Source organism: Peromyscus californicus, unplaced genomic scaffold (genome assembly GCF_007827085.1).
Source record: "Peromyscus californicus insignis strain IS unplaced genomic scaffold, ASM782708v3 Scaffold_12__1_contigs__length_115047231, whole genome shotgun sequence".
NCBI lineage: Eukaryota > Metazoa > Chordata > Mammalia > Rodentia > Cricetidae > Peromyscus > Peromyscus californicus.
Window position 1 is genome coordinate 58,091,192 of NW_026294413.1, and position 22,779 is coordinate 58,113,970.

Sequence of the window (22,779 nt, forward strand, 5' to 3'; positions counted from 1 at the left end):
AGATCTTGTAGGTTTCTGAGTCTTGGGGACATTTCCCCAACAGAAGCAATAGCACTGATGCAGCAGCCTGTCAGAGTGGAAGAACTGCATTTTGGCTTTTACCTGTTAGCCTTCTGTGTTTCAGAAATGTCGCCATCCAAAGGCTAGCCTCACTCACTCCCATGGCCATGCTGTGGGTTTCTACCCAGTCCTGTTCCTCCTGGTTTGTGGATATTGCCAGTAATGGTTGTATGCTTTCGCTTAGAAGGAAAAATGGGTTGTACCATGTAGTCAGTGCTAATATCCCTAAAAGTTCTGGAAACTTTGAGGTTATTAGCTGCTTGCCTTTATTGTAAAGGTGAACGCTGCTCAGGTGTCTTGCTGGGGAAGCAGGCCTTCTCTAAGAGGCTGCCGTCCTTGGTCTGTCTTAATGCTTTATTGCAACCTCAACTCCTCCTCAACTCTCCTAGGAACAGTATTGGGTTTTTCTCTATAAGCGTTTGACATGGCCTTAACCCATTTAATTTAATAATGTTTTATTGTTTATGTCTATTAGAGGCAGAATTCTTTCCCTTAAGGTGAGTAGATACTGATAAATAATACTGAAAATATTGCTACAGCCCTCTAAGCCGGGAGTTTGTAGCGCCTTTCAGTTTGGGAATTTCTGCTTCCAACACATCCCATGGCATATTTCCACTCTTCTGGCATCCCAGCCTGAGCTCTGCACTCTGACAGAAGTTCTCCTCTCTCTGAAGCAAGTAGTTGTGGGCTAGTTTGTTGATGCTCCCCCATTCTGCCTCCCTGAGCAGATGACTGTCTAATGAGCCCACCACCTCAGGAATGTTGGTATACCAGTCCAAAGCCCCAAGATCTATGAGGCCCATTCCTTCTTCCTGTGAATCGTATACAAGTTCTGGTTGTTCAGATTATTTGACTAACAGAATCCTCCCTCTGCTTCAGATCTAGAGATTTAAAACAGAAATTACTTATTTGCTCAGTAATGGTATGTGAGAACGTCAGCAGGACATAGAGATGGTTTTTCTCTGGTCTGTGCTGTGACAGGCCTTAGCTGGAGCAGCTTCAGAGCCTGGGTATCCTGGACAGGACTGTCGACATGAGCACCTTGGTTCTGAGAGCAAAGAGAAAAGACTTCTTCTCCATTGGGTGGAAGTACTTAGGAAGAATTGATACTAACTCTTTTTAAATCTGTTTGATAGAATTTACCCACAGCTATTTAATCCTGGCCTCCCTGGTCATTTATTTATTTAAGAATAGGGGGGATGTCATGTGATTGTGAGCCTGATTCTCCTTGCAGAGTTTGGACTCTTTTCTGTCAGCGTCTGTGTTTCTGAAGAATTTGTCCATTTCATGTAGGTTGTCCAGTGTTGTAACTGTGTGTCGCTACACGGGTGTGTGGGTTCATGCGGGTCCATGGAAAGAAGACTCAGAGGCATCTTAAGGATGAATCTAGCCTTTCATGGCTGCAGGGGGGTCCAGCCTCGAAGGACTGAAGTACTATCCCTTCACCTAGGGCATATTTACTCTCTATTTACAGTTTAACCAGTTAATTTCCGTACCTTTAAAGCACTCTAAAAGGAGCTCCCAGAGACCAAATGCCAAGTGCAAATTACTTGGTTTCTCAGGTACCAAGGTCTTCTGGGTTTCCTGAACCAAGTTTTGCATAGACCTTTGATCCTTGGGGGACTCTCTGATCCTTGACTCTCAGACAAGATTCACAGAGGGCATAAGAGAAACAAAGGTGTGGTTAAGCAAAGGTGTGGTTAAACAAAGGAAGGAGCAGGGCTAGGTGCTGCTCTCTGGAGCCAGGCCGGGAGCTCAGCAGGAATGCACTACACAGTGTGTTTGTTCATAAGTTTTCCGTAGTATGATCTCATAATTATGTTTCTTTCTATAAACACAGTAGTAATGCCTCCTCTTTTATTAAGATGTTTTGATACATTTATCTGGTGGGGGAGGCATTGCATGTGTATGTGTGGAGGTGAGAGGACAGCTTTTGAGAGTCGCTTCTCACCTTCCTTTGTGTGAGACCCAGGGGTTGCACTCAGGTCCTCAGGCCTGGTGACCAGCTCCGTAGTTGTGGGTGTTGGTTTACATCTGTTTGTTTACTCGTGTATACTTGTGTGTGTGTGTAAGCAATGTCCCCACTTGTTTCTGTTTTAGAGACGTGTTCTCTGAGGTGAGGTTGGACAGCTTTAAGAGTGAACTTACGACTTTGTTTATTTTCTGTTCAGTGTTTTATCCCTAGTTTCTGTCATCACCTTTCTTGTGCTGGCTTTGAGTTTAATATGCTCATTTTTCATCTCCCTCATTTCTCGATTTTGAGATATTTGTTTTCAATGTAACCATTTGCAGCTATAAATTTCTCTCTGAATGCTGCCTTTGCTGGACTCAGTGAATTTGGGAGTGAAGTGTATTCACTTTTTTAACAGAAAAAGCCTGGGGTTTTTCTCTGAGACCCAGATTGGCCTAGAACTCACTATGTACTCCAGGCTAGTCTCAAGCATATGGCAGTTCTCCTCCTTCAACTTTGTGAGTCCTGGGACTACAGGAGTGAGCCACCGGCCTGCTTTGCTTCCACATTTGTTATTCATGGTGGTTTCCAACTCCCTGAGATTACTTCTGTGGGGTCATTTAAGAGTAGATTACTTAATTTCCACATATTTATGATGGGTTCTGCAGTTTTCATCATGTGTGCAAGTGTGTGTGTGTGTGTGTGTGTGTGTGTGTGTGTGTGTGTGTGTGTGTAATAAAATGTCTTCAACCTCACCAGTAACTGTCCAGGTCTGAACACTGGTTCCTGCTTGAGGCAGAGGGAAAGCTCGACAATTAGAGATGGGTAGAGACCCCACCCAGAAGCTGGTGTCTTAAGAGGCTTCCAGCTCAGCAGCATGCCTCACGACTACATGGGTACTGTGGTTTTCTGAGGTGGGTATGAGGGGCGGGTCACCCCAGAACAGCTGCATCACCAGAGTCCGACCCCATCATAGATGACCACCTCTGTGGGTGCTGCAGCATGAGGCCCCGCCTCTGGTTACCCTCTCCCACTGTGTACTCCAGCATCTCCCTTCCACCCGTTACTGATTTCGGGTTTCACTCCACTCTGGTAGGAAAGGGTATTTTGTCTGGTTTCAGTGTTTTTCTGGCCTGACAAGATTTCCCCACAGAGTACGCCTTGTGCACCTGTGAAGCTGTTTGCTCTGCTGTTGGCAGTGGTATGATGTCGTTCAAGCATTGGCCCTAGCCCGTCTGTCCCTCCCACTGTGTGCTGTCCTTACCACAGATTCTGTCTTTAGACCTGTGTGTCCATCCACATCAGTTTATAATTATTGTTATGTGAATTTGCCTTTTCAGTTCCATAGGAAGTAAAGAGAAATTGTAAATTCAAACTAATGCCTTTTATGTTTGCTTGTGATTTTTACCAGTGCCCTTCAGTTCCGATTGCTCCAAGTTCCTTCAGCTTTTCTTGTGAGGCAAGTCTAGTAACAAATGCCTTAGCTTTTGTTTATCTGGGGATGCCTTCCTCCTTTGTCCTTGTCAAATGTAGAATTCTTGGTTGGCTGGTCCTTTTCTTTCCGTGGTTTAATAAGTAATCCCACAGTTCAGACTTCTTTGGTTTCTGCTCTCAGCTGTCAGTCACAATGAAGACCCCTTACATGTGACAGGTCATTTCTCTGGCTGCTTTCTGGATTCTCGATCCTCTCAGTTGGCCTCTGGCCAGAGGTCCTGGCTCCTCCCTTCACCAGGTGCCCCACACACACACACACACACACACACACACACACACACACACACACTGTTGCATTGGCAAGACCTGGTATCACAAGATAGTTGACTCCAGTTGGTTTCTTGTGGTTTAGAGGCTGCCTTCTTTACCCTCCTACTCTACCATTTAAAGTTTGTGTCCACGAAGCTGTCAGTGGAAGAGGGCTGTCTTGCTCCAGGCAGTAGATCCCCCAGTCCTTGGCTTCTTAGAGATGTGCTCGTGGTTTGAGACAAGAGAAGGTAGTGAGAGTGGCTGATAGATAGCATCGATCCTTCTGCTCTGGTGGCAGTGGCCACTCTGCTCTCCAGTCAGATGACATGCGCCCTCCCGAGTCAGACTGCCCTGAGAAAAGCCTGTAGGATGCCGGGCAACATCACTGGCTTGGACATCACCATGGGAAATGATGGGATGTGGGAGATCCAGATTCTGTTTAGATTTCTAAGTTTCCTGCTTTGGGTCTTTGTTCCTCTTACTGTGGAATCTTCAAAGAGCCCTTGCAGATGTGCGGAGGACGTTAGGCTGCTGGGTCACAGAGTCCCTGCAGGCGCCTCCCTCTTTGCAGTCAAGAATGGGATATTAATGACTTGCCGTAACTAGCCACCTTGAAGAGCTCAGTCTTATGTGGCTAACCTTTATCAATTTTGTAAAATTTTTTCTTTTTAACAGAACAGGAGAGAGATTGTCTGAAGATTTCAGGTCATTGAGTTAATTGGTTCTTTTTCAGATGTTGAGAATAAAAGCTTTTCCCCTACTTCCATGTCAGTGTGTTTTTGAGTGAAGTATTGCCATCCTTTTAGATCAGTGAGATGCAATAAAGTCTCATTTCAGTAGTAAATGGATGAAACGAATGAGTATATTCCCTGTATTAACACTGCAGCACATACATAGCCCTCGATAAATAACTGATTAATTGAACCAAACGTAACTAAAACAGTTTCTTTGTCTGTTTCACTGATTTTTTTTTTTATAAAATGATATAAATCACCATCTCAGTTTTTTTATATCTAATTTCTAAAACTCAGATTTCAGCTTCATGGGATAGATTAGCATATCTTGTCTTTCTCATTTCAAGTTTGGCTGTGGGAGTATGGTGATGTGGGCTCAATCTTCATTCAATCCAGTTAACATTGCTAATGATAAAGGGCAGCCTCGTACCCCAAGAAAAGTGTCGGCAAACAAGAACACACCTCCAGATTTCCAACCCTTTCCTTGTCAGCATGAAAATCTCCACATCATTTACCAGTCTTCTTTCCTTGTGTAATACCAGGATATAACGTAGAAGCACATGCTCATTCGGGCTCTCGGCTCCCGGCATTATTTCCTCCTCTGTTCTTTTCCAGCTAGAACCCCAGCCTGCCTTCTCTTATGTTTCCATCCGTGTGAAGGGTTGATTGATTTTCCATTGAAGTAAGCGTTCGTGTAGTTGAAACTGTCCCCGTTTTTATTTCATTTTATAAGCGTGGCTGGAAACTGCCACAGGTAGGAAGGGAAGCCTGGCTTTGTTGGATTGTGACTTGTTTGGCCACACCTGTGTGTCTTCGTCTGTCAGGCTGCTGTAGCGGATGCTCTCGGAGCAGGAGAGATTTGCTTACTGCAGATCTGATGATAACATAGGGTCCAGCGTAGTAGCAGCACGTTCGGTGAAGATCCCTCATCTGAGGGGACACCGTGTGTCTTCACGTGGCTGAAGGGCAGAAAGACAAGCAGGCTCCCTCAAATCCTCTGTAGGGGCCTAAATGCCACTCACGGGACTTCACCCCATGACTGAATCACCTCCTAAAGGCCTCACCTCTTATGCTGTTGCTCTGGGAGTGAGATCTTGACGCAAGCATTTGGGAGAGAAAGCTGCATGTGATGCCATGCAGATGAAGACAGCCATATCCAAGATCCCCTGCTGACATTTCCCCATCCCAGGTCCCTTCCCTTCTCAACTTCCTCTTTCCTCCTAGTGTCCTGACGTTTTGATTTTTTTTTTTTTTTTGCTACCTAATTATGCATCCCTAAGCTATATAGTTTAGTGTTCTTGATGTTAATTTTAAATAGGTGGACTTGCCGGGCGGTGGTGGCGCACGCCTTTAATCCCAGCACTCGGGAGGCAGAGCCAGGCGGATCTCTGTGAGTTCGAGGCCAGCCTGGTCTCCAAAGCGAGTTCCAGGAAAGGCGCAAAGCTACACAGAGAAACCCTGTCTCGAAAAACCAAAAAAAAAAAAAAAAGAAAAAAGAAAATAAATAGGTGGACTTACATTGCGTGTTTACTCTGGCTGTGTTTACTCAGCTTTTGTAGTAAGGCTGAGTCAGCGTGTGCTATGGTCTGTGCATCTCTGCTGATAATGTTGGGCCCTTTATGCAGGTGTCCCATGGCTCGTCCCAGTCTTGCTGGGTGTTTGGGTGCTAAGAAGCTCCACGTGGTGTGGAGCTCTTTCCTTTCTGTGCCAAGTCTCCCCCTCTTGTCTTCAGGGCTGTGGCACACAGGTCTTTCAGGGTGTCCTCCGGGCTGCTCTCATGCTCTTGGTAGTTATATATCGTACTGCTTTTTTCAAACTATTTCCGTCTGGTTTGCTGTGCTGTTGTCTGGGTAGGGCTTTCCCTCTCCACCTTTGTCGGGCTTCTTCAGTGGTTTTCCTAGTCAGTTCTGAATGCTTTCATCCTCCAGCTAATGTCAGCTTCCAGGACTCTCTCCCCACGTTTCTTAAGGCTCCGGTTGCACGTATTTTAGACTCTGGCATGTCCACTGAGTATCATGCCCTCTCCCGAACACATACGGTTTCTCTGTGGTCTGTTGACTGCTTCTGACCAGACCTCCACTGTGCTGATCCTGCCGTGGTTAATATGCCGCCAACAGTGCCCTCAGCCTACTCTTTCTTTCTTTCCTTTTCCCTCTTCCTTTTTTTCTTTTCTCCCCCTCTTTTGTTTGGCATGGTCTCACTATGTATTTGTAGCCCTGGCTGGCCTGGAACTCACAGAGATCTGCCTTCCTCTGCCTCCCGAGTGCCCTGACCCAGCTGGCCTTCATCCTACTCATTTTTTTTAACTGTCTGGATTCCAGTGTTTTGTCAACTCTGTCCTATCATGATTTATGTGTTCCAGTTGATTGGAAAGGTACTTACATTCAGCGTCTCTCTCCTCACAGGTGGTGAACATGCTCCTTTGCAGCCTTTGTGAGATGCCCTTCCACCTGGAGTGCCTACGGCCTGTGGTCTCTCCTCATGGTGTCTTAGTGTATTTTGACTGCTTTGCTAATTGCCAGCAGTTTACATGAGAATTTGCTCTCGGTAATGTCTTAAACATTAGCTGTGCTAGCCACAGTCAAGGAAGACTTCTGCTTCCCTTTGCCCAGCCTCTGGGAGTGCTGGTTGGCCTAGGTCCTGTGGGAGACCCTGCTGAATCTCCATCTTGGCCAGACTCCCAATCCCTGTTCCTTGACCTCTTGAGTCTGTGAAGCAGCTCCCTTCCTCGGTGGCTCCTGCCCAGCCCTGGCCGGGGGTGCACAGTGTGGGGGTTGCAGCTAGCCAGGCCACTCACCTGACCCAGCCATGTGAATCTCCCTGCCCTTTCTGCACTGGCAGCTGCCTGAGTCAGAACAGCCGCCCCACTGTCCACCTCATCATTAGTAACTGCAAGATGCAGACGGCTTTGAGATTGAAGCGTTTTCAGTTTTGCTCACGTGTTTTCACCGTCCTCAGCTAACACTTAACCCTGATCATGGGTCTGTGGTAATCAAGCCCAGTTATCTTCTCCATGCAGCGTGAATAATACTCCGCCCTTCCTTCCGGCCTTCCTCAGAGTCTGGTTTCCATCTCTCTTCACCTGTCTCTTCCTCTTTCCACCAGATTGGAGTCGTGGTCCCATCAGTTTTCAAATGGTGATGACCACGGTCTGTCAGGTTTTTCCCACAAGTCTCCCCGTCTCCAGTAGTCATCCTGTGTGGGCTGCAGTCTGTTGCCAGCAGCAGCCCACTGCCTGCCAGGGTTATCTGGCCTTCCCTGGGATGTACTTTCTCCAAGCCTTCTATTGAAATGGAAGTTGCTGTCTCTCATTTCCTCCAGTGGTTTGTCACACAAAAGACCTTGAAACCTGATCACAAGGTGGTCAGGACAAGCAGAGCCCTCCCTGTGCTACCATGGAAGAGTGTGCTCCTCATGGAGCAGGGTGGGAGTGGCAGGGGAGCACCCCCAAGTGTATGAAGTGCCTCGGTCCAAAGGGTAGTTCTTCCTCTTCTTCCAGTGAGCTGACCTATGGCCTGTTCAGAAAACCCCTCAGGGTCTCAGAAAGCCTGGTATGTGCAAAGCACGGCGCTGGTTCCGTCACCAGCACCCAGTGCTGAGGAGGCCTTCTGCGTCTTCTTCTCTGTATTCACCTGTCACTATCCTTACTCTCAGTGGAATTAAAATCACAAGTTCCAGTTCTTGATGGATCTTTCTAAAGGAAAAGTGTAGTTACTTCAGTGTTCTCGAGGGTGTGATCGATCCCCTGGGAAATAAATGTCTTCCAGTGGGAACAGTGGCCAGAGGAGAACGCTATCCCTGTGAGTGGGAGTCTATCACTGAACTTCACCTAGAGTGAAGCTGCTAGCCAGCCCGGCCCTTCCTCCATCCCAACACACATACACAGTCACACCCTGCTCTTACCATGGATGCTGAGGATCTGCACTAGGGTCCCCTGGCTTGTGCTTTATCCACGGAACCATCATCCCAGTCTTCAGTAGTATAGAGCTTCAACAACTGGGTTTGTTCCATTTGTGTCCTGGTTAACTGTTTTAATCACACACACACACACACACACACACACACACACACACACACACACACACACACACACACCGTGTACCAGACCTCATTATGCACCCGTAAGTAACCTTCCCCCATAGCCAGTGGCTGAGGCAGTTAGCAAGGACTCTCTTAGTGTACTCTCTTCCTCCATAGAGCAGGCGGAGTTGTGTTTTGAGCTAAGTGGCATCACACAAAACCAGGGAGAGAGGATCAGAAAGCAGAGGCTTCTTTCCACGTCAGGGGCTTGGAGTGTAAGCACATTCAGCACAGAGAAGGGACCCAAGATGCAGTCACTGCTGGTTTCCAGATTGCAGGTGCCCTAGGAGGCCAGGGGCTCTCGACAGCCAGGCTTGAGATCATCCACCTATAGGGCAAAGGCTTTCCCCACTGCATGCTGAATGGCCCCTCATCATATGGAGCAAGTCGCATTCTAATAACTGCTTGTAGTGTGTACACTTAAGTCTGTTCACATACATTTCCTTCTCCCAAAAGAGCTGAGGCAGAGATGGAGGCCAGGGAGATAACTTGGAGGCTGGTCACTGGCATCACATGAGAACATTGCTGCAGACAGTTTTTGTGGTGTTCTTTCCTCTTGCCTCATTTGGACACTGTCCCAGCTGACAGAATAGTGAACTTAGGCATTTTTACTCTGCCTGCAGTAAAAATAAGGTCCTTATGACATGGGTAAGTCCTGACTGTGGACCAAGTAACCCCGAAGATAAAGCCAGACCTTTGTTGCTCCTCTGATAACTGGGGGCGCTATAGCGAGCACTCCAAAGACCACAGACAGCCAAGAGCACTTGACTCCTGCTCGGCAGCCCACACAAGGAGTGGAGGGGAGAACTCCTGCTTGCACAGCTGTGTGTTTCTGCTGCAGGGGAGAGGCAGCAGCAGCTGGGCTGATCTGGGACCAAGACAGCCTAGCACGTCAGCACGGTCCAGGAGGCCACTGACGTCAGCTGCAAAGGGTAATTGCTTTCTCCTGGCTGACTAACACAAGGAAAGTTACCGTGACTGAGGCATAGAGGAGGCCGGAGCTAGGGAGGGCCTTCAGGCAGCCAGGTGATGGCACATTCTCTTTCTAGCTGGCCAGTTTGGAGAATCTGGCAGATTGGAGAAATAGGCAATTCTTAACTTCAGGAAAGAAGATGCAGGGGGAAGAGGTTGGAGTTTGGACCAGCCAGAGGCCAGGCTCTCCACAGCACTTGAAGCCTCCCAGAATCCCAGGAACTGTCTGGGGCTGTTGTCTGTTCCTGAAAACAAAGCTAAGCTGGCCAGAGAGGATCCAATGCCTTTGCCAACCTAGTCTCAAGGACCCAGTTCTATGTGAAGGAGGAGCAGGAGGCTCACTTGGGGTCATTGCTGAGAAATGCTCCCATGAGTTCCAGGAAAGCCCATGTCATAACCACCCACCTGTGAACTCGAGGCTCTCTCCATCACTCAACCTGGTTAATCCAGGCTTATCTAGGCCTGTGATTTATAAAAACACTTCTCTCAGCTGTAGATCTTAAAATGAGGCCATTGACAGGGAGCATACAAATGAGCAGAATTATTTATGTCCAGGGCTTGACCTAAGTAGATCTGGGGATCATTTGGGACACCCCCAAGTAGAAGGTAAGGAGCCAAGCCTCAGGGATGACTCACCCACTGTGGGAGCTGCATGATGGCTTACAGGTTCAGTAGACCTGTGTCTCCACTTCCGGATGCTTGAGACCCTTACAGCATAAATAAATCCATGGGAAATGGTGCCTCTCAGCCAGCAAGGTGGGGATCTAGAAGGTTCCAAAGGGCCGCCCCTCCCACCTTCCGTGTGTAGTCTCCCACCGCCTGGCTCACAGTGCCGAGCCAGCTCTCATTTTCTACAGTGCGTCCTGCAGGAGCGCATTTCTCTGTGTGTACACAACATGAAAATAACGAGCGTGTAATGGGTCCCCAGACGTTGACTACATCCTGATTATGTGCTAGTCACTGTAATAACCCCAGTGACAAAAGCCGTCAGCCTAAAGAGCTGACACTCCAGGAGGAAGGCAGGGACACAGTGGAATAGAGCATGCAACACTGAAACAATGTCTCTGGTTAAAGTGTCCTGCTGGCCAGGAGGGAGAGGTGTGAACTGTAACTGGGGCTAGCCTCTGGCTAGAGGAGCGAAACCCAGGTCTCCAGTGCCTGAGCTGGGACCGGAGGGCAAGTGGGCAAGGGCTGCTTAGGGCTGAGCATGGCAGATCAATGAGGTCAGCATGGTCAGCCAGTTCTGCCCTTTCCTAACTCTCACAAGGTCCTTTTAGGCAGGAACCAAAGCCAAGGGGTTGGAGTGTGAAAGAATTTGTATTCTATTTCAGATGGGAACTCAAGCTTTAGGACCTGCCCTTAGTGAGCCTAGGCTCTGAATCCAGATTTTTTTATGGTTGCCAGTGGGATTATCTTCCTGTCCTCACACACTCGTGTGGGTCACAAGGAAGAGCGCTGCACTGTGACTTCTGTATGAGTCGTACCTGCTGGCTCTCACCAAGTCACTGCTACCTACAGAAAGGCCTTTTGTCTCCTGAGAGTGAGTCAGGCACAGAATCTGCTGTTCGTTGCTGGGGAACGGGGTTCTAGAAGGAGCTGGACACAGGCGACTGTCTGTACCTGGAACACATTGGGTTGTCCTGGTCCTGGTTTCTCAGCTGTCCCCTCTCCAGCCCTACTCTGCCTTATTTTGCTGAATCCTTCAGACGAATTTGAACTCTGAAACTGTTTAAAGTGTGTATTAAGTAGCTGTACCCCTTGCGGTTCTGTAATGAGGTGCGACATACTGCAGTAAAGAGAGGTGTGGAGCGGGCAGCTGTGGTAGCAAGTGTGTATCCCCATGTAACAACTGCCGGGGTGAGTGACAACATTCTCCACCATGGAGGTCCCGAACCCTTGTCATCTTTCAAATGTAACCATCATCTCACTAAATTTTGGAGTCTTTCCCATGTCTGAATTTTGTGTAAATGGAATGTTTCATTATCTGGTTCCATCCACATGGTTCTGGGAAATTTCTCCATACAGATACAGATAACATAGTTGCTTTTTTCACCTCTGTGTTATATATATCCCTTTGTGAGTATACTCACCTACTGCTGATAGATATTTGGGTTCTCTCTTAGGGTGTTAAAATGTTATATCATTTGCTGGGCATAGCATATCTGTTCACTGAGGTCATGGAGTATGACCTGCTGGGTCATGGAGTATACCTACAGATCTAATAACACGACAAGCAGAAGTGTGCAGACAGAGTGTGATCCCCTGGTTAGAGTTAGTCCTAGTGAACTGCCGTCCATCCGTGCAGTTCTGTACCCCATCATACAGGCCTCCAGCTGTTTCTAACACTTAAAACATTCTGAAGTGGGTAGAAACATGATGTGGGAGCTCTGTTCCTTGTTGATTTAAGATTGGAGTATGGGGCTGGAGAGATGGCTCAGTGGGTAAGAGCACTTGCTGCTCTTCCAGAGGGCCGGGGTTCAGTTCCCAGCACCCACCTGAAAGATTGGAGTATTTACAACTGATGTCTGTCTGAGGCGTTCCTGTGGGGCTGAGCCCTCACCCCGAGCCATCTACTGTAACTCTCAGTAGCTGTCAGTAACTGAGTTAAGTTGGGGACACAAGATGACATCCACAGAGAACTGGAGAGTTGTTTGGTGAGGAAAACCCTTCTTTCTCTTTAGAAACCATGTGTCCCTGTGAGCCAGGGCCAGTCCATCAAACCCACGTCTCTGGCGACAGCTTTTTCCTGTGACCCCTTGTGTGCTCCAGCACCTCGGACAGGGGCCATGTTTAGCTGTGCATGCTTTTGCTTCCCAAGTTGTGTGGAGATCCCATTTTTCCATCTGCCTTCTCGTTCACCTCCAAGGAAACCATTTGGAATAAAGGCCTCCCATATGTGAACTCTCCTCCTGCATGCCCTCCTGCAGTGCTAAACAACAGTGATACACAGAGACCCTGAAACATGCTTTAGGCACATCTCTTGTGGCCTACATAACTGTACATGCCATATACCCTGGTCCTGTGTTAGCAGTTGGGAAGGGACATTTGTCCCACACAGCAGAGTCCGTGTGTCCGTAGAGCTAGACGCCAGCAGAATAGAAATGGGACAGTTTGGACAGCAGAGCAGTCTTCATGAGAGACAAGGCGTGAGGCTGAGGGCCCATGCTGCCTCCTGAGGGCTACAAAACTTAGACTGACCAGAGCTCTGTTGACTTTCTCTCTCTTGCAGGGGTCGGCACCAGGAATTACTACCGAAAGATTGGCTACAGATTACAAGGCCCCTACATGGTCAAGATGCTAAAATAATGACCACTCCAGTCTACCTTTGTGCAGCATCCTCCCTGGCAGAAGACCAAAAGTAGGGTCTCTTGAGTCCCCAGTAGAGGCCAAGCAAGTAGACGACCTGCATGTCCCTTCTCCCCACCCCTCCACCCCCGTGAAGTACTTTGTCCTCCCTCCATGGCTGCTAGCTCCCCGCTCTAGCCTCCGCCGACAGGCCGGAGCCACCCTCTTTGTGTGCCCCTGGAGTCACTTGTGGTTTGGAGGCTTAAGTGATTTTCTCAGTTTCTAAATTCTGCATGACGGCTGCAGGTGACCCATTTGGGCTCAGCACTGTGACAAAAGCAAATCAACTCCTTTAGCCATCGTCACTTGTCATTGTCATCTGAGGGGCGGCCTTGGGAGAAGGTTATTTATATACTCCAAAGAGGAAAGCCGGACTGCAGCACAGCAAAGCTGTCCACGTGACTCTGGCCTTTACCTCCGTGCACGTCCACCCTGGAATTGAGAAAAGGAGATTTGTACTGGAAGTCATTTGGTGGCTGTGCCCATGTCTTGAAATGTGCTGTGTTAGGGGAAGAAGGGCTGAGGTTGCGGGGTGTATTGATAAGCTTGGTGCCAGCCATCGCCAGCCATCATGTCGGGCCTGCCCACCTGGGCTATCCCAGAAGCCTTTGTCACACCTGCAGGGCGGTGTGAGCAGCTTCCTCCAGTGTGCTGGGCTCACTCTGCACCAGCCAGTTCTTCTGTCCTGAGCAGACAGGGTCCAGTGTGCATAGACAGAGCCCATGGCCCTGATCAAGACTAGTCCGTCCTCAGAAGTATCTCTGCATGCTAGTTCTGTAAGGTGGGTGTTGACGGTGCTGCGTGGAGACAGTGGAGATTGGCTAGTGTGTAGAAGCAGGCCTGACTGACCTGCACAGAGCAAGTGGGCTTCCCAAGGCTCCTTCACCCAGCTAGGCCACCGAGGAGACCAGGCTCTGAGAGCCTGCCTCACCTGGGCATCTGCCATTTCCAACAGTGTGTAGTGAAAGTTGTTCTCTAAAAGGTCTGAAAAATAAAGTCTTTAGCATAAAGAGGAGTCGTGTGGAGCTTTTTCCCCTCACCCTGTAAATGTGATGGCATTTGTCAGAAATTTACAGGTCTCACTCCCCGGCCTGTGACACCGTGTGTGTCCCCCAGGTGCCGTTCGCCATTTCATTACGCCGCTGAAAGCAAGTGGCACGGCCTTTCTCAGGGGCATACTGCGGCACTCCAGCCACTTTCTGAGATTGTAGTTTGGGGAATTTAGCTATTTCTTAGTTATACATTTCCCCCATAAAATGTAAAAGTATTAAACTAATAAAGTGCCCACCCCAGCTTTCACACTCGCGTTATGGAGATGGTGCGTGCTGAGCCAGCCGAGGGCTAGGGCTCCCTCCCTCCCCGCGGCGTGCCGAGGCCGTGTGTCCGTCTCCGCTTGCTCACCTCTCATTCACCCCGATGAATCAGAACACACAGGGAAGCCACCAGAAGACAAGCATATACAGTGTTGGTTTTTAAAGGTGGCCACTTAGAGCAAGAATTTAAAACAAGCCTGCCGAGGGTCCTCCAGCACCCTCCCCTTCCCTTGTGAACCTCAGTGCTTGGCCCAGACCCTCAGCCCCACAGTCCAAGGTGCCCTTCCCAGCTCACCCTCAGCCCACTTTGGCATGAGTCCCTGGAGCTGCACAAGCCCACAGAAGGTGCAAAGCTTCACCAGGTGTCCCAGCTCCTGGCCTGGCATCTCTTGTGACCACCGAAGTGCCTGGCCTGTGTTGCACTTGGTGTAGCTGACACCTTGACTGGTCCAGCCTTTCTGAGACCTCTGTTGTTCAAGCGAGGTCACCTTGGGAGGATGATGAGCTGCCATGCTCCTGCTGCCGTGGCTCAGAGACCTGCCAAGTCTGTGACTTGTTTCTGAGCTGCACTGAACACGTTGGCCATGGCCTCAGTGTACTCAGGTGGCTCTGCTGGGTTCAGCTTTGGGCTACATCAAGCCATGGGCTAGGGAGATGGCTCGGGGGTATCTTAGGGTTTCTGTTGCTGTGAAGAGACGCCACAACCAAGGCAACTCTTCTAAAGGGAAACATTTCCATTGTGGGGGTGGCTCACTTACAGTTTCAGAGATTCAATCCATTATCATCATGGTGGGGAGCAGGGCAGCATGCAGGCAGACATGGTGCTGGAGAAGGAGCTGAGAGTCCTGCATCTTGCAGGCAACAGGAAGTTGACTGACTCACGGGGTGGTATCCTGAGCATAGAAAACTTCAAAGCCCACCCCCACAGGGACACACTTCCTCCAACAAAGCCATACTGACTCCAAAAAATCCATAATCTCATAGTGCCACTCCCTATGAGATTATGGGGGCCAGTTACATTCAAACTATCACAGAGGGACACTTGTGCAAATCTGACATCTGAGCTGGCTAAAAGTCTCATGCGGCGGCAGCCTGCGTCTAATCCCAGCACTCCCACTGTGTAGGTTAGCTCAGGTTAGCCACTCTGGCGTACACACAACAGCCAAAACAACCAAGGAGACCCTGCCTCACCAAGCCAGAAGATGAGAAACAACTCCAAATTGTTCTCTGACCTCCATACATGCACGCACACACTGTGCACACATGCATACTTTTTTTTAAAAGTCGGGCTGTGCCAAAAACATACTGAAATTTATCTGAAGAGGATACATTGTCACAGAGCCTGGTACAGCCCAATGTTTTTAAATTTGGGGAAAAGTCCCCTTTCTGTTTTCCACCCTGACAGAACAAAGTGTACTAAAAAGACATTTTCATCAGAGGTGTTCAGGGTGTTTGAGGTTATCACCCGATTAGAAACACAGTTGTGTGACTCCCAGAGATAGCCTGAGTTGATTGACGGGAGGAGCTGGACAGGTCTGGAAATGGCTGAGAGCTGCAGAACTCAGGCGGGGCCCTCTACTTTCTGAGCTGCGGTTATGTGTGTAAAATGAACTAAGCGGCCATAAGAGTCAGATGAGGTCCTGTCTGTCACAGAAGCCAGACATCATGAGGACAGTCACTGCACCGATGAAGTGCCTTCCCCACCATGAGTGCCTTGGGCTGGAAACCACCATGGGAGTAACTTGGCTCCCTCAAGTGCTTGAGGTTCAGATGAGCCCTTGTTGGCCAGCCTCTCAGAACCACACCTGTTTGACAAGACACCAGGAGCACCAGCTGGCGTCCTGATGTCTAGGAAGGCACACTCAGACCCATGTGTCCAGCAAGAGAATTTCTCATCTGACACTGGGCTCCGACGTTTGGCTGGAAGGGCTCTGAAATTCTCCAAGTGTCACAAAGATAATATCTACATGTACATCCAGCATCCAGGCCACCACCTCTGTCATCCAGAAGTTCTGAGGACTGCCTAGGAAGTTGCCGGGTGTCTGCTGTGGGGCTGATAGGGGTGTCACACTGAGGAGTCCCTGAGGAGTTTGACAGCCTTTTGTGGTTGGAGCATACATATGTCTATGTAGTAGATGTGGACTGGCCACCTTGGTTGTGGAGAAAAGATTGGTGGTTGTGCATGAATTGGCTTGTAAGCCAAAATAGAAAGAAACCAACTTTTACTGAGTATACTGCATGGAACGGAGGGCTGGGTAATAACAAGGGTACTGTGTGCAGTGTGAGATACTGGGTCTCCATTTTGAAGTAGTGTTAGGCTTGTTCAGTTGTAGGGAGTTCCTTTCTGGCATGCGATCCCCACCATGTGAATGAGGGCAGTCCACTGGGCATGTAATTTCCCATTCGGCAATCTCCACCCTACCAAGGTCCTGGTTGTCCCCTGGTTCCAGCATTCCCAGTCAGCAGTTCAGTTGGAGTTTGGTTGTCTGTCTGGAAAATCTGAACTAAGCTTGTGAAAATTCCCTGCCGGGACCCACCCCACTCTCCTGCACGTTTTATAACGGCCTTGCGCCACAGTAGAGTTCTGCACACCACCAGTGTGCATGTGTGCCCTTCCACAGAGACACTGGTTGGAAACAGGGTCCCCAGTACAGCAGTGTTGAGAGATGGAGCCTGTGAGCAGTGACTCGCTCGTGCGGGCTGTCTTTCTGACGGATCAATGTTCTGTCACAGAAGTGGGTTAGTTATCACACAAAAGGTTCCTGGTTAAACAGGTTAGCTGGATCTCTCACACAGGTACTTCCTGCAAGAAGACCCCTCAGGCCTTGGACATACCAGCCAACAGAACCATAAGAAAAATCTCTAGGCATGGACGTTTGACTCAGTGCTAGAGCACATATGTGATGCCCTGGGTTTGATCCCCAACACCACCAAAAAGAAACACACAGATCCGTGCTTCTCAACCTTCCTAACGCTGCAACCATTTACTACAGTTCCTCATGTGGTGGTGACCCCCCAACCGTAAAATTATTTCCTTTGCTACTTCATAACTAATTTTGCTACTGTTCTGAATCGTAATGTAAATATGCTTTCTGATGGTCTTGGGTGACCCCTGTAGAAAGGTCATTTGACCCCCAACAGGGTTGTTTGTCCCCCATAGATTGAGAACCACTGACCTATGGTCATAAATTGCCCAGCCTCTGGTCTTCTGTTACAGAACACAGAACCAACTGGGACAGGGTGCCGCGATCTACTTAAGCCGGCCTTGTGCACCTGAAATCCTTTGAATTTTCATTAATGCCTAGAATTGGACATTAAACATGGGGCTGTACAGTTCCCCCCAGTGGCACGCTTTCCTGCCCATGAGCCACCCCTCTGAAGGCTATGGGGGAGACCTGTCTAGAGTTTGGCCTTTTTCGTTCCGAGGTAGCACATTCGGTTGTGAACAATCTCATCATACGAAATGTCAAGCCGCATGTTCGCTGGAGGCGCTGGAGCGCGAAGATCCGTTATTGAGGTCGGAGGTGACCGTACCTTGTCTCTCCCACCCTGATGTAAGGTGCCACGTGGAAGCATAGTCCACACCAGCTGAGGCCCTGCAGAGAAGTTCATCCTCCTGTCTCAAGGCCCCTCCCTTGTCTGCATGATTGGAAACTGAGCTCCGGAGGGACTTGACAGGGCCAGCAGCCACCACCAGGGCAAGCAGGACACAGGCTCTCATCACTTGGGCCCCCACCCCCACTCTGGGAAGAGCAACCTGGCGTGCGAACTGCTGGCCCACCCATGTCTACCTGAAAAAAGAAAATTAGGGGAGGGGAAGGGGGAGGGAGTTGGGGGTGCTGAAGGAAGTGTATTGGGCAGCTGAGTCTGCTTTATAGGAATTGTCTCCCTTACACATGAGAACCTGCCATTCAAAACAGGAAGCAAGTTACCTAAGACCCCCAAACTAGGCATTGAGGAGTTGGGTGTGGGGCAACAACCCACACTGTCAGACTTACAGAGTGGTAAGGACACCCACACCTGTGAGCCGTGATGGCTCCGGAATTGATAACAGTGAGGATTAGAGCTGGCGATTGGCTTAGAAAGGAGTTAGTGTGGAATTTACATTGGCCTCCCAGATCACCCCCATTCCCTCTGTCCAAGCCCCACTTGGCACGATCCCTGCCATGAATTCTTTGGGAGGGGAGGGGAAGGGAGGGAAAGGGAGGGGAGGAGAGACCCTGTCTTAAAAAGCAAGGTGAAGGAACGGCTCCTGAAGAACAGTACTAAAGGTTGTCCTCTGGCTTCCACGTGTACCTCACACATGTGCACACACACACACACACACACACACACACACACACACACACACACAAACACAAACCACCAACAAATACATGGCTTTTGACATTTTGGATATTTATTTGTGGGGGGCAGTGCAGACCCACAGACCGAGGAAGGCTTGTTACATTTGGACTTGATGGAAGATGGGCAGCCACGTGGAGATGTAATTAGACTAGGGGTGTGACGTTATGGTAGGAGGCTGCTGGGCCCCAGAAAACCTGTCTGTAGGATTCTTCTCGGCCTCTGTGTGGTGATTCTCCCTACTGACTGTAGCCAGGTTCCCTCCAAAACAAATTCTTCAAGTGTTGAGAGACAGCCTTGCTTCTGGGGAGAGAGGGGGCCTGGGCAGGGAAGGTCCACTTCGAGGCTTTCTACTCAGCCTGCCAGAACACTGCCCTTTGGGTGTGGAATTCTGAGCCCCAACAGCCGACAGATCCACTGTGACTCCAATTTACAATGCACATCAGTGTGTACGTGGATTGGAAAACTCTGAGCGATTTTATCTGTAAACAATACCGGGTGTTAAGGAAACTTGAGATTTTCATCATATTTAGAATGCTGATATATTGATTTATAAGGCTCAAGAAAAACCACCGAGAAACAGTGTGCTTATTGAAGTCATAAAGGCCCAGTCAAGCATGGTAAGTCTGGAAACAAAACCATGTAGCTAGAATTGAGAGGAATCTCATAGTGTGCTTTTAGCATCCAAGGAAATATGTTAACTGAATTGAAAATGGGGTTGATTTTTAACTCATGCCAAGTCTAAGGAGGTATGGGAGCCATAGCACTGTAGGCTCTGGTGATGTCTGTGTCTCTCTCAGGCTTTGGGAGGCAACCAGCAGGGCTAACCACCGCTAGGTAAAGTCACATGACTTTATCTAGTCACATGACACACCTGCTCGGTGAAGGCTCCTGGACTCCACTCATGTATTACCCAGAACTGACCACAGCAAGAGATGGTGCAGAATGGAGGTGGTTCACACCAGATGAAGGACCCAGAAGACCTCTGTGGGGAGGGCCAGTGCTGTGGCTAACACGCCCCAAAGACGAGTGTGCTAGATACTTCATCCCCAGGATGGCAAGGTGAGAGGTGATAGGGCCTCCAAGAGATACAAAACAGGGCAGAAAATGGACAAAGGAGGTGGGGTGGTGTTGGGGGGCAGCAGTGCCCTGAAGTGTGGGTTCCTAGACCTCAGCACAAGTCTGCCATACCAGGCTACGGAGTGGTGCCCATGAGAAGGACCCCAGGCCTCCTGTGGCAGCTGCTTCAGCCTGGGGTTCACCTGCTCCCCTTGGCCCTGGATCCCATCAGGCACTCTGAGAAGGCTTGGAGGAAGACAGCAAGAATGGAAGGATCTCGAGGAAACGCCACGTTCTCCTGTGGCGGGATGCAGAAACACTGCGGTGTGGTGTGTACTCTGGCCCCTGCTTAGGTCGTTTCTCTCACTGTGCAGGTCCCCCCCTGCCCCACTCTGCATGGTTAGCTTGCCTTTAACGTTTTACCTTAAATATCCAGAGAGTTTTCTGTACTTTAAAACTCATAGCATAGCAACCCGATGCTTAAAGGCCCAGGGCCTGTCTCGTGGGCCTCTGAACTCAAGTGTCCCAGCTTCTTCTGCCTCCTTCTGGTGTCTGTGACATTACGCATGAGCACTTCATCTTCTGCCCTTCATCCTCTCCCGCCTCCCATCCTTTTCCTCCTACCCACCCCCTCTCCTCCTCCTGCCCCTCAGCTTTTTTCTCATCCCCTCCCCCTTTGTTCCCTCTTCTTCCTTCCCTGCCTCTGTCTCCTTCTTCCCCTCTTCCTGCCCCTCCATTTCTTCTAACTCCCCCTCCCCGTCCCTTCCTCATCTCACCTTACCAAGAGGTTGCCTTCCTTACTACCTAAACGATGCCACCCTGCGATGAATCGTCCCTCTATTAGTGACAGTTCTGTCCCCTCAGCCTGAGTGCCAGTCACCCATTTCCAATTGCACACTTGACATTTCTGCTGTCACCCCAAAGTCATCTAAAATTAAACTCCGCTCCCTCCACCCCCACAAACTCACTGCCCTTCGTGACTCCCATGGCTGCTAATGGTTTCGACTTCCTCCTACCACCCGATGCCCAAGTTCCAAGACATCTCGGCTCCGCTCCCGTCTCGCCCTTCCCGAGTGGGTGGCCAATTACTAAGCTCACATTTTCTCTGTTTTCCTTCTGGCTTCTCACTTCATATTCCATTAGCTTTGCTCCTCCTAGCTGATCTTGCTCATTTCCTCCTGCCTTTAATTGGACCTATAAGACCCATCTTCCGGTAAGAGTAGTGAATGGAGCTATACAACAGCTAATACCTTTACATGCATGCTTACACTCAGGGCTCACTAATCCTCCCCAATTCTCCCCGTTTCCTGTCCTGTAGTATAACAAGTCTTTCTCTGTGCCACCAGCCAGCTCTCAAATAATGACTTCTTATTAATTATGAAAGCTCGGCCTATAGCTTAGGCTTACTCCTAACTGGTTCTTATAACTTAAATTAACCCATTTCTATTCATCTATGTCTGTGGCTGTTACCTTTCCTCCTACACGTCCTGCTTCCTCTGCATCTGGCTGGCGACTCTGCCTTTCTTCTTCACAGCATTCCTCTCTGCCTAGAAGTCCCACTTATACCTCCTGCCTAGCTCTGGACCATTCAGTTTTTTATTACATCAATCACAGCAATACATCTTCACACACTGTGCAACTATCTCACAACACTGTCCTCTAAGGACAACTCAATCAACCCCATCCAGGCCCTTTGGGGGCCCAACTCTGCAGGTGAAACTCATAATGAGGGAAATGGTGTAGGGCATCACTGCTGTCTGGGCTATTGGCTGTCACCATGGCAGACAAGGAAAGTTCAGCTTGGTTCTGTAGTTCACTCGGTCCCTGGGCTACAGGCAACAGCTTCCTACCTCTTTTTGGTGCTTAGCTTAACCATAATGCTCCCATTTCCTGTCCCCTCTTAGCAGGCATGCCCCAAACACTGAGTCCCACTGGATCAGAACTAGAGCAATGTTCACGATCATGGGAAGAGTCTATGGAGATGGGCTGGACTCCTATTTGGCTAATTCGATGTGGCGCCCTTGATTTGAGATGATATTTTACTGCATTCATCCGGTCCCTTTCCTGTCAGCTGACAAGAGGACCAGACGTGGGGACCTGGGTTCCTTTAGTGAAAACACCCAGAGGCACATCCTCTGTTGTTGACCATGTGTGAGTGACAGAAGCATTGACACCCTCAGTGACTCCCGGAACCTCGGGCTGTGAGTGGAGCCTCCGTCTCTGAGGTCCATGTGGCATTCTGGCATGGCTTATTTGATGGAGTTTTTATGGTTGTTGACACAGGGACATACTTTTCACCTCAAAGGGAATAAGAGAGTTTATTCTGAAAGCAAATGTAAGTAACCTAGAAATATGGCTTCAGGTTCCCCTAAATACCATGCTCCAGTACGGAAGTGGCTGCATGAGATTTTCACTAGTTATGGGATGAAAAAAATCATAAAGCAAAGTATTTACCAGATACATGGGTGGAGGCCGCAGGTGGGTGGTCACAGCAGAGCAGGGGACGCCAATACAGGTCAATCCGTGGTGCTGCCATCCAGCGGGCTGCTAAGAATACATTGTAAGGTTTTTATAGTCACGAGGATGTTATGTCACACACACGGATGGCAAGTGGGTCCTTTCCAGACAGACTAACTGTAGCCCAAGATAATTTACTCTGATTTCCATTTTACTCTACAAACTCAATCTCTTAGTTTAGTTATCGGCCTTTGTAGAATCCTTAACACACATGCCATCTGCCTACCTGCCTTCCCTCTTTCCTTCTTCCAGTCACATGGCGTTGGGACATGTTAGGGTGGCAGGCTGCAGTCATATCAAAACGTAAGTGCATTAATTCTCTCTTATGTCTCATCTTATTCTTAGTTACCAAAAACTATCCCTGTCACCGTCCCTTTGTTTTCTTTGAGCATGGTTGATGCTCAGGACAGAGAAGGTTAGTGGTTCACGGGACTTGACCCTTTTATTTTCTTAACTATTTCTTTTACTTAGACATTGTGATTGTTTATATAAACTGTCAACTTGACAAGATCTAGAATCACCTTGGACACAAATCTCTGGGCAGGTCTGTGAGGAATAGTCTAGATTAGAGTAATTAAGGTAGGAAAACTCACCTAAACGTGGGCTCACTGACTGTGGAGCAGTGTGGCATCAGCCTCCTGCTCTGGTGGTCATGCCTTCC

The 22,779-nt window shown here is 49.0% G+C and overlaps 1 protein-coding gene across 3 annotated transcripts in view; it reads left to right on the top strand.

Annotated features, from left to right (window-relative positions):
• Positions 1-13,900, top strand: part of Elp3 (elongator acetyltransferase complex subunit 3) — a 68,642-nt gene extending 54,742 nt beyond the window's left edge. For all 3 annotated transcript variants that reach the window (XM_052732911.1, XM_052732910.1, XM_052732912.1), the window contains exon 15: positions 12,770-13,900. In XM_052732911.1, the coding sequence (XP_052588871.1) occupies positions 12,770-12,846 (77 nt within the window). In that variant the 3' untranslated portion in view covers positions 12,847-13,900. The remainder of the gene's footprint in view (positions 1-12,769) is intronic.
• The last annotated feature ends 8,879 nt before the right edge of the window (positions 13,901-22,779 follow it).